We start from the raw sequence: 12,071 nt of genomic DNA, 5'->3' as shown, positions 1-12,071 counted from the left end.
ATACGAACCCACACGCCATTCTGAATTTGCGATAACCAAGTGCATGTGTTCTGTTTACAGCTGAAGATGGAAAAAGCATTTTAACTGCCTTAGACAAAAGCTCTACACATAATGCATGCTCAGGTAATCTAGATTAAGGAAAATGACTCAATTTTAATAAATTTGACAAACTCCTTACAAAATGAAACTGACTCATAATTTTGTTTTCTCTGTTTCCTTTAATGGACCTACAGATGAACTATTAGGCATGAAACCCGAGGAAGGTGGTAAGATTTATATATTTCTTTGGGGTTATAATTTAATTTTTTAATACTGTTTTTACATGCAGGAAAATGTAATGTTTATTTTTTTGAATAGCTTTGCATTCCCAAGCAAATTGTTTTTAAGTAACTGTCATTTGTCTTTATAAATGACTTTAAATATGCCCAAGTACAAATTAGTACATGTGGGATTTGTCATCTTTAGCTTAATTACATAATACTCAGACTACTAAAGCTAAAAGTTATGTCACAGGTTGTATGCTATAGTAGAAAAAACATGGCTTTCAGAACCAGACCTAGATTTGAGTACTGGTTGTACCATAAACTATCTGTATAGCCTTAGGTAATTTGCTTCACACTTTAACTCTTTCAGCCTCAGTTGCTCCATTTGTAAAATGGAACCAATAGCAACAGTCTTCCTGGGCTGTTGTCAGAATTGGAGATCATGTATATACAGGGTCTCTCATGACCTCTGACACAGGAACACTCTTCAGATGGTAAGCAGTTGAGACAGTGGCATTAGAAACATTGTCCCGGTGGTATACTGTGCTGCACCTCCACTGAACCTTAGTTATTTTTTTTTTAATTTTTTTAACGTTTATTTATTTTTGAGACAGAGAGAGACAGGGCATGAATGGGGGAGGGGCAGAGAGAGAGGGAGACACAGAATTGGAAGCAGGCTCCAGGCTCTGGCAGGCTCCAGCCCAGAGCCCGACGCGGGGCTCACAGACCACGAGATCGTGACCTGAGCTGAAGTCGGACGCTTAACCGGCTGAGCCACCCAGGCGCCCCTACTGAACCTTAGTTAAATGCAGAGGAGGAGCTTGCCTGGCTAGGTCACCCACCCAAGTTCACCGCCTAAAATAATTTACTAAATAACTCTCCAAAAGAGAATCCAAAAGCATGGATTTGATTGAGATAAGCATAGTCTTAAATGACTCCAGGAAATTGACTGTTCAGCCTGGTATAGCCTTTGTTTTCCATCCCACCAAGGGTTTGCTTCTGATGATTTATCACAAGTCCAAAATTCCACTGATATTCTGAGACAAACTCTAGAGCACCCTTTGTCCTGGACTGCTGGTCCATAGTCCACCCTGATGGAACAAGTTTCTCCTAGGACTGGAAATGGGGCAAGATGATCCTATGGACCCCATTTAACTAGGGCCGACAATTTCCTCTACTCAGTTTGAGCTTGATTTGGGTTTAATTCCTGAAGTGTGAGAGGAAGTCTGGGGAACAGAAGGCATTGATTAAAGCTTTTTCAAAAATGGAAAGGCAGCAAGTAGAACTCTTACATTAAGTTTCCAGGGCTTAGGATTATAAACTTGGAAGAAACCTGCTTTCTTTACCAATTTCTCATTCCAGGCAACACACTTTGCAATATTTCATCAATGTCCACATGTTTTTTTGTCAGAATCATACTTATTTGTAAATATTGAAATCACCTCGGGTTATGAAAGTACAAAGCAAATAATTAAAGCAGACTGCCATTACCTGGCCTCCATTTTCATAAAAACGTTTCCCACTTGGCATAAGGATAGATTACTTTTATGAAATAAAGAGCTTTTGTCACAAATTTTTTTGGAGGGAGAAATATTGCAGGCTTGCAAAGGTGAGATAAAGACAATAATCTAACACACAATAGGTACCCACCATGTAGTTTTACCAAATCTTAACATTTCACAAGTTATTTATAATTAGCTGTATCTTTCAACTTGTTTTGAAAGGAAGACTGTTATTTTTCCTGTTGCCAACCTCTTGTTCATGTAATTTTCTCTTTTATTATCTATTGAATTTCACTGTTTTAATAAACATAAGTTTTGAATATGTATATTCACATCGGTACGTGATAATGACAGTGAAAATGTAGACAGTGGAAAATTCTGACTCCCATTTCTGCTTGCCATTCCTCTCTATTCCATATTCTCGTCCCTATTTCTTTACATACACACAAGCAGATAGAAGTCCATATTCTTGTGTTTCCCCCCTTATTACAAAAAAGGGTTCTTGCTTTTGGATTTTGACTTTTTCAACTTGGTAGTAATGGCAAAACAAAAATTAACCCAGTACCCATGTATTTCTTCACAGAATTAAATCAGAAATGCTACTACCTGAGATAGATGCTTACTTTCATAAGCTTCATCCAGAGCCTGTCACAGATACACTGGAATAAGATTGTTATATTTCCCCTTATTTAAAACAACTTTTATAACTCATTGGTTTACAGTTAACAGTCTTTGTTTCATAGAATAGCAGCTCATACCCTTTTTTTGAGCACTCAATACAATCACCCAAAATGTATTGTTTCTTTCCCAAAATTGTATTCTTTCCCAAAATGTGTATTTGTTTTCAGGCAGAAAAGTTGATTTACAGATTGTCTCAGTTAAATGCAATGTCACATAATCTCTCCTTTCCCTTTATCACTGCCAGGCCATAAAGCCCTTCTCGAGGCGTGAGCCATGCTCTGTCACTATCTGACTCTTCTGCATTGGCAACCCCTAGGGCAGCATCAGCTTAAAGATTAACATGACCACAAGTCTAGAAATACTCTGTCAGTGCACAGAACTTGTGGTGAATGAAGAAAAGAACACACGATAATTAGTTGACTTCAAAATGTGTGCCCTTCAGAAAACCGCCAGAAGGCCCAGATCCTGAATTAAAACACTGATAATAATATGCAAGACATTAAGCAATCAAGAAATAAAAAGAGCTTAATCCAGGGATGGCTGCCTTTATAGGACTTGGGGGCTATAAGCTCTAGCGCCCTGCTGCTTGGGGGCCAGTTCACTCCCAGTGGTAATTCTGTTAGACAAGTAATGGCCAAGCCATGGTACAGTGTTATCAAAAAGCAGACCACTTATGACAACAACAAGGAGACAGTTCTCCAGGAGCCGTTGCCCCAAAAAATCACTCCGATTCAGTGTCGTAATGAAATGTGTTTTCTCCAACTAAATAGATAATGTAAATAGCAAACCAATACTTGGCCAGTTTATACAAATTTTTAAGTGAAAAAAAACTGAGTGACATTTTGCAGTAACTTTAAAGTGGCTCTGAAATCACCTTGTGAGCACATGTGACAATCCCAGCCTCAATTCATGAGTTAGTTGTAACATGCAGGAGTGTTTGTATTCCTCAAAGTTGGCTGAGAAAAAGAACTATCAGATAACTGAACAGGAAGTGAACCTATAAAGCTAGTTATATAGCTAGATGAATTTAGCCCACCTAAATCTCATTATTTGGATTTATCCAAAAGATCCTTCTCTAGGACAAGACTAACTGAAATTTTTAAAAATTATAATTGTACACATTGCAACTAAAACGTTTGTCTTCTCCCATTTCCTTGGTTACTACTTTCAGACTTGTGACTCTAAATTCTGGCCAACCATCAGAACGACAAAGAAGCTTATTCAGTAGCTCCCTTTAGTCCGGGTGCAGACCTTTGGCCTGTAACAATAATACAGGCTTATGGCCCCATGCCTGGTTTCTCCCCAGATGTTCAGGACTATCTCTTTTGTTCTCTGTATAGAGCTGACTAGGAACCTGATTGCCTCCTCACACGCAGTGTGGCAAAGACTAAGCTTGTTATCTTTTTTCATAAACTTTTTCTTCTCCCTGTCTCCCTCAGCATCCTAGGATGAACAGCTGACATTGGTCCCTTCATAAAATAATGGTGCATTTTTAAAACCAAACACTCTCCTGTTCTTACTTGATCACCCTGTAGTCAGTAGTGTTCTGTATAGATTTCCTCCTGCCCCGGGTGTCAAGTTTTTCAGTAAGATTACTTGCTTGTTAAGATCTAATGTTAAAATGGAGGACCAGGACTGGGGATCATCAAGAAGTCTTTTTTCGAGTGCTTACTCAGGGTCTAGCACGATTGGGGTTTTTGTTTTTGTTTTTGTTTGGGGTGTGTGTGTATTCCAGAGAGTGGGTAGAGATGGATTTTTCCCCATCTGTTATTATTATTATTAGCTGTGTCTTTTTTCACCACAAGGGAGTTTTTAGAAGTAGTATTCTTGGATTCCAAACAAGTACAATTTGTTACCGGAGCCTTTTATAAGGACGAATACTTTTCTCGTTAGACTTTTTGTACGGTGGTTTCCCACCCCACTTCCCCCCGCCTTACTCTCTGTCAGGTGATGTGAGGATTGTGTTGGTTGCTGGGGTTTTTCATATGTATTGCAAATGTGTGGCCTTTACATTAGTCATAATGCTGAGAGTGGGGACCAGGGAGAAAAACAGAGAAGCAGAGTCTTCCTGTTTCACACACAGATGAAGGTAACTGTTGTGACATTTATCTCTTTGTTTTGCTGTGCTCTCATTTTTGGTCTATGTAGCTCCATTTCCATCTCCTGGGTTCCTAATTCATGCTGAGGTCATGAAACTCAGTATGATTTCAAAAATATAACCTGAGTGGGCTGTCACCAGTGTCCCACATCTACTTTCTGTCACCCACCCTCTATCTGAACTTAAGAGAGCTTCCTCTGTATGTCAGTTTTCACTCTGAAAACTCACTAGGTCAGAATCAGTTAGAGCTCATTGGCTCAGAATCAGTTTTCCTAGGGAATATTTTCCCAGGGGCCTAGGAATTTTATTTTTGAACCCCTGGCCAGTACAAGGCAAACATGCTGCGTGGGTCTGCCATTCTGCTATGCTGCTTACAGCCAAGAGCGTTGCCTGGCTGCTGGTGGAGCCATCTGACCTTAGAAACCCTCAACACTTTACAAAAGCTTGAATATTCATTTATATATGACATCATTAACAGGCTCTGAGGGAAAAGCGGTGTGCTGCACTGAGAAAACATCTTGATCTGTGAGCCAGGGGTCCCCAGACAGATAATCTGTAACTAATAAATTATATGACCTTGGGCAGGTCATCTGACCTGGGTATCTTTTTCCTCATCTGTAAAGTGAGTTAAATGGGGATAATCTCCAAGGTTCCTTTCAGTTCAGTATGATTCTTCTCTCTAGGCATCTCACTGGGAGAAAACAGGCTTCCAAGACAGGAAGGCAGGAAAGCATGTTTGAGGAATGGCAAATGTGAGGGAGTTTTGCCAAAGCATAGGTTTCTCTGAAGGCCTCATGAGTTGCTGGAAGGGCTGCCTTAGAGCTGGACTGCAGAGGTCCTAAATACCACTGTAAGGAGTGTTCCTTTCTTCTGGAGTCAGAGGGAGCCATTGAAGGTTTTAAAATAAGAAAATGAAACTCTCACAGCTGCACTGAGCAAAGGTATACAGCGAGGAGGGTGCCTTTTATGGAGTGTCAGCAGGCTTGCCAGTAGTAAGCCCCAAGGGACCCTTGAGTCAGGAGTTTGTCATCAGAGTTCAAGAAAACTTGGAATTGTAGATGGAGATTTGAAAGTCTTCCCAGGTGAGATTGAAACCATGAGAATAGATAAGATGTTCTGTAGATAATGTAGGGAAGGCAGATAGGCTTAGGAGGAAACTGTAGGGCAACCAGAATAAGAAGAGGCAGCAGGGATAGTATTGTTGAGGAGATAGGAAGACACCTGAGAGAGCCACTTCATGGAGACCCCAGGAGATGACAGCATTTCCAGCTTGTACAACAGGACAAAGTCCCACAGAGGGTGAGGCCAGAGAAAGGGTTGAATCGGCCATGAAGATCTCACTGGTAACCTTCAGGAGGGCCACTGCTGTTTGGAGCAGGGGCAGGAACTTGACTACAGGTAGCGGAAATAAGAGCAGTGACAAAGTACAGTGTGTGGCTGTAGAAGGGAGAAGAAACCAGAGCAGCAACATTGGGGATGGGACGGGGTGCCCAAGGAGACAGCAGTCGCAAGATTGGCTGTTGTTGGGATGTGCACACGTCTTCTGAGGTTAGGAGAGGAAGCCTTGGAGAGAGAAAGAATAGAGACGCTGGAGCTGAATCCCAGTGGGGGCAGAGCAGGCTCCCAGCAGGAGGGGAGAGTGTACCTAGGGCTGATGTTAAAAAGGAAGAGGGAGGGGTGTCTGGGTGGCTCAGTCACTTAAGCGTTCACTTCAGCTCAGGTCATGATTTCACCATTCATGAGTTTGAGCCCCGTGTCAGGCTCTGTGCTGACAGCTCAGAGCCAAGAGCCTGCTTGGGATTCTGTGTCTCTCTCTTTCTGTCTGCCTCTCTCTCTTTCTCTCTCTCTCTCAAAAATAAACATTAAAAAAAAAAAAAAAAGGAGGGAATTCATAAATGATTATAGAGCTGAAGACCTAGAGGTGAGAACTAGAGTTCATTGTGTCTATTGGCTTCTATTTTTATAGTAACATCTGGGGTTGGGTTATTGGATGTGAGAGTGAACATGGAGACTCGGGAGCCTACAAGAGCATGATGGGGACTTGGAATGGTCTGTATCTGTGGGTTGGCACTTGAGAGCTCCAGAACTTTGGTTTACCCTTGAAGACAAAAGCAGGATGGGTGCCATGACCCAGGCATGATACTTGCTCAGCTACCTGGGTGGAAGCCCTGACTCTGCCTGTACAGCCCTTACCAGGGTTTCTCTCAAAGCGCTTGTCATCTCTCTGTGTGTGTCCCCATTTTCTCACAGTTGAGCTGAATTATTTCCAAGGAAAATGATAGCTTGATTCTTAAGAGCTAGTGTTATTTTTCAAGTCTTGACTTGTCTGGTTACAGACCTAAGCCTGTCCTTTTCTACTTGTAATTAAGTTTTTCTTATGAGTTATGTATAGTAATTTCAAGCATCTTAATTATCAGGGCAGTAATTGGGTTTCCCTGTTTTCTGGTTCAAGTCAGTGCCAGTTTCATTGCTTTTAGTGAAGTAATAAGTTCTCTTAGAGAAATGTCCACTGTGCAGCCCACTTTAACTGTTAAATAACCAGGACACTAATAGCCCAAATTCAGTGGTAGATCTCCAAGTAAATTTCTGTTCAGAAATAGCTCTAGACAGTATCATCCTTGCCATGGGTCCTTTTCTCATTATTGTCAGTGAAGTTGAATTTGACAGGATACAATATTGGTCAGGAATCTTTTGGTTGGAAGTAATAGAAACCCTTCTCTAAGTAGTTTAACTTTAAAATTAAAAAGAAAAGAACATATTGGGTATTGGTCCATGTAACTGAGGACATACAGTGGTGGACTGGCCTCAAATGAGGCTGGATGCAGAGCTTAGACAGTGTTGTCAATATTCTATTTCCAACTCTTGATACTGTGTTGTTCTATGTCCGGCTCTCTCATTCCTGGGAGCCTCAAAACTGTATCTTTAGAACCTGGAGTCTGAGAAAGACATCCTCCTCCTTCCCCCTTCCATATACCAAACTCAGCGAAGCCTCTGGCATGTGCTCATCCCTGAGCCAGTCTCCATGGTCTGAGAAATGAAGGACTCTGGCCAGTCTAGATGAGGGGTGGTGAGGCACTTTATGTAGTATTCACCAGGATCTGGTGGAGAAGGTGTTTCCAGAAAGAGAAAACTGAAGAGGAAGAGGGAAGGGATGCCAAGTTAACAAAACCCACAGAAGTCCACTCAGAACTGTCACACACAACCTAAATAGTTAAAGATTAAGCTTCCCCAGTTTCTGGTTATTTTTTGGAAGGCTTAACGTTTATTATTGTTGCTAATGTTAGTCATGATCTTCCCTGGGTTGACATCTTGATGATGTCAAATCAAATGTCAATTCAAATAAATTGATGATGTCAATTCAAATCAAAGAGTAGTCAGGGTTTGACTTAGCAGAGGGCTGTAAAGTGACTTCAGGAAGAATACGCATAACTTCCAGTGCTTATCTAAAGTCATCCCTTCCTCTAGAGTCTACTCTTTGATTTGAGTTGGTTCCAGTAAAACAGGTTTGGTTCCGCAATCAGCTGGTTTCAGTCAGGCCAGAAAGTAAACCAGGAGAAAAGGTTTGGATATTCCAGTCCCAAATGAAAGTAGAATGTATGGAGATTTGTGAAGTTAATATATGTAAAAAGAGTTGACACCAAGCGAGATTGAGAGCCGAAAGGAGGGAGGATGCCTAGTGAGGTGTATGTTAATGGACACAGCCATGCTTTCTGCCTGCATTCACAAATATGGGCTGTCCTACCCTACCCACCTGCCTTTCCACCATGCACAGGTCAAGGTGGATCCTGGCTGCCCACCCTCCTAAAGAACTGTCTCGCAAGCCTATTTACTAAAATGCCATTTCCCTTGTCTTCTCATCACCCACCTACAAATTTCTGTGATAACACAAACAATAAGAATACTTAGACAGTTGTCCAATTAAAGCCATATTTCGCTACTATTTTTAAACCACAGTGATAAGAGAGTGACTGGACTCCTCCCTTCCTGGATTTATAGCCAGTCTGCTTAGCACATCAGAAGTCCTCTCAGTCAGAACACGTTTATATAAAGTGTGGTTGAAAGTAGATCCAGTTGGGGCGCCTGGGTGGCGCAGTCGGTTAAGCGTCCGACTTCAGCCAGGTCACGATCTCGCGGTCCGTGAGTTCGAGCCCCGCGTCAGGCTCTGGGCTGATGGCTCGGAGCCTGGAGCCTGTTTCCGATTCTGTGTCTCCCTCTCTCTCTGACCCTCCCCCGTTCATGCTCTGTCTCTCTCTGTCCCAAAAATAAAAAAATAAAAAAAAAAAAAACGTTAAAAAAAAAAAAAAAAAAGAAAGTAGATCCAGTTAAGCTGACAGATAAGCTTTGTGTATTTTTTTAAAAAGCCTTCACTTGCTAATTGTCTCATATATTTGAGGAAAACCTGTTAATCTCACTTAATATGACGGTATCAAAATTGCAGTATAGCTCAGAAAATACAAATCACGATTATTCCTTCTCTTCGTGACATACGTTTGCAGTTCCCATGTGGCAAGTAGGTACCACAGCAAAGCCACAGTTAGTAAGACCATCAGTCTTTGGTGTTCAAAATATGTAGAAAACCCAGTGAAAGGTCTTGTAGGATTTCTGGCTAGTGATGCCCCCATTCTATTTGTATTCCCTGTTAAGTGTTTTGTCAGTGTTCATATTATGAGAATGAATCTCTTCTTTAAAGTCTCCCTTGTGGACAAGCAATGAGATTTAAAGGTGTATTTCCTTTCATCTTCCTGATAATGCTTTGAGGTGGGCATTATTAATATTATCATTTTACAGGTGAAAAATACAAGAGACCCATAAGAGCTAAGGGTCTTGATGTAGTCACACAGCAAGTAAAGAATGGCCTCGGGGCTTACCCTCTGGTCTGGTTCTCATTCCAACCCTCCAGGGACTGTGTCTCTGGCCTTCTCTAGGTGGTTCCATAATTTGCCGTTTTCCTGTCATTCTTTCACTGCTGCCCTCAGGCAAACCAGACCCACCTTTCCTCTGCTCTGGCAGAGCCTCGAGGTGGGTTGCATTTAGTTGCAGCAAAGGAGAAAGGAAGCAAGAGGCCTTCCTTGGTCATTGTTGGACTTCCTGACATCTTCTGTTCCTGCCCAAGGCGTGGCAAGTGTCCTCTCCCCATTGTGGATGACAGGGCAGACTCCTGCAGGGTGTGGTGGCTGTGGCTTTAGGGCTTGTTGTATGAAAAGATTTGGGAAGCTATACAAACAAGGAATGAAAACCTCCCACATGCCTTCAATCCTGGCTTTGTTTCCTGTCTGAGAAATGTTTTGGTGGTAAATTTGCTTTTATATTAAGGAAAGAACAAAACCCTAGAGTTTTTAATGGAAATCCTACTGATGCCCAGAAACTGGACTTGCTTTGGAGGAAGGGGCATGAATGACAGTGGGACTAGAAATTGAATTCTGGAATTTAAGAGAGACTATGATGAGAATCATTTATGGTTTGATAAACTTTTTCTTAAATGTAGCCATCACCCAGTGTGCTCCATCCCAGCCACCCCCTGTATTTGCTCCCAAAAGCTTGGGCCCTGGGTGGTGATGTGTTTTGTGCTCTGTTACTTTGATCAGCTTGCCTGGGCCCAGTGGCGGGGACCCTAGAACCCGAGGGTGCTGACAAAGATGACCTGCTTCTGTTGAGTGAGATCTTCAATGCTTCCTCCCTGGACGAGGGTGAGTTCAGCAAAGAGTGGGCTGCCGTGTTTGGAGACGGCCGGCCGAAGGAGCCAGTGCCCACTGTGGCCGCCGGAGAGCCAGACCCCAGACCCCAGGCAGGCTCAGGATTCCTTCCTTCACAGCTTTTAGACCAAAACATGAAAGACTTACAGGCCTCACTCCAAGGTACGTACCACGGGGATTGAAACAGGGTTTGTTGTTGTGTGCTCATTCTTTATTTTTAATCCAAAAGCCTCTTTCTACCTTCTTTGTCTTTTTTTCATGTTTTCTGGGTTTTATTTTATATCCAGTGTCTTTTTAGTTGAAATCTCAGAGTCCTATCCCAGCTTTAAGATAGGTTGCTTCTCATAATTTTCTTGCTTTTCATAATTTTCTTGTCATGTTCATGTTTCCTTTTAATGACAGGTTAGAGAGGTGGCTCTCAATCTTACAGTCTTGCTCTCATTTTAGATTTTTGCAGGGCATACCGTAGAGAATCTTCCTGGTTGTGACCCTATTGGCTTTGGCCAATTCTGCCTAGCCAGTTCTCCACATTTCTATAGACATGTCGTCTTTCTAGGTGCCAAGTAACACCACGCTGGGCTTCTTAACTCTTTGCACATTGAATTTTATCTTGCTTCTTGCTGTCTTTCCATCCTGGCTCACTGCAACGCTGAGGATGCTGTCAGTTCAGCTGCTCCTGTTCTGCCTAAACCACGGGGCTCAGCAGCCCCATGTGCCTTGGCCACAGACGAAATACAGTTTCCACACTGATCATCTGTGGCTGGCAACATTGGTCAGGGTGCAGGGCAGCACACTGGTTGAGAACTGCCAGCATGAGGAGCGCATTGATTTAGAGGGCAAAATTAAACTCAGATTGAAATTGAAATTTTAAAGTTTGAGTTTCTAAACAGACCTTGGGAAGGAGACTATTTTCTAGTATTTCGACACCGTTTTCCTCCTTTCATGTCGCTTTAATTGTAAGACAGGAATCACTATTAAGAAGTTCTCAAGTTGTTTTGGTTTTTCCATGAATTTAGGCTATCTCCTTAATAAGTGTTTATCTGGCACTTAAAGCTGAGAACAAACAGCAGAACTGGAATGATTAAGTAATTATGAGCTATTAAAAAAAAACCTCAGGTCTTTGGAGATGAGATCATGGACACAGCAAGAGTTGGTGGGCAAGACCAAAAAAAGGTGTTCCCTCTTTTTTTTTTTTTTTTTTTTAAATGAAATACATGATTCCTTTTATCTTCTTCTGGGAGTCTCATTTTGTAGCCATGTCATTTTTTTTTTTTTTTTTTCTTCAGTAACAGAGTTAGAGATAGGAGAGATACATGGAATCCAAAAATACTACACCCTGAGTTTCACCTCTGGGTTTCGCCATCTCTTTTGCTGGAGCCCCAGATGAGCACCAGTGACTTGAGTTTCACCCCCACCCACCTGCGGGGGAGGTGCCAACAAGCTGTGGGAGAGCTGGAAGCCCAGAGCCAGGATCTACCTCTCAGATCTTGGGGCTGCTGGAGACTCTCCAGCTGTGCTGCAGGATGAACCCGATTCAGGCCCCCAGCTGTGGAGACACTAGGGCCTCTGATGCCCAGAGGAATGGTGGTGGCAGTGCTCTCACTTAGCTGGGGTGGCTGAGTGTCATTCACTTGTGAGTGGCCCCCACTGACAGCTGAGAAGTCAGAGCTCCATGCCTTTTTCCTGAGCAGGCAGGGTGAGAAGATCTCAGCTCAGGGGCCACAGCCCTGGAACTATGCCTGAGAGCTAGGACCAGAGCAGTGGCCATGGACTTGGCACTTTAGCCTTGTCCCAAGTCCAAGGAAACAGCACAAAAGCACACTTGGGTCTAAGA

General features: G+C 42.5%; 1 protein-coding gene across 25 annotated transcripts in view; it reads left to right on the top strand.

The window, feature by feature from the left end:
- Positions 1-12,071, top strand: part of ICA1 (islet cell autoantigen 1) — a 148,930-nt gene that overhangs the window by 126,136 nt on the left and 10,723 nt on the right. For 20 of the 25 annotated variants that reach the window (XR_007460002.1, XM_049641540.1, XM_049641517.1 and 17 more), the window contains 3 exons: positions 61-123; positions 234-266; positions 10,130-10,399. Coding sequence is in view for 23 of the 25 variants with exons in the window: in XM_049641540.1 (XP_049497497.1) it covers positions 61-123; positions 234-266; positions 10,130-10,399 (366 nt within the window). In the remaining 2 variants the exon portion in view is untranslated. Of the gene's footprint in view, positions 1-60; positions 124-233; positions 267-2,690; positions 3,212-10,129; positions 10,400-12,071 lie in introns of those variants that run through there. The other 5 variants (XR_007460003.1, XM_049641535.1, XM_049641536.1 and 2 more) reach the window with 2 other exon arrangements.

Source organism: Panthera uncia, chromosome A2, assembly GCF_023721935.1.
Source record: "Panthera uncia isolate 11264 chromosome A2, Puncia_PCG_1.0, whole genome shotgun sequence".
Classification (NCBI taxonomy): Eukaryota; Metazoa; Chordata; class Mammalia; order Carnivora; family Felidae; genus Panthera; species Panthera uncia.
The sequence above is the reverse complement of the archived record's forward strand: the minus strand, read 5'-3'. Positions and strand labels throughout refer to the sequence as shown.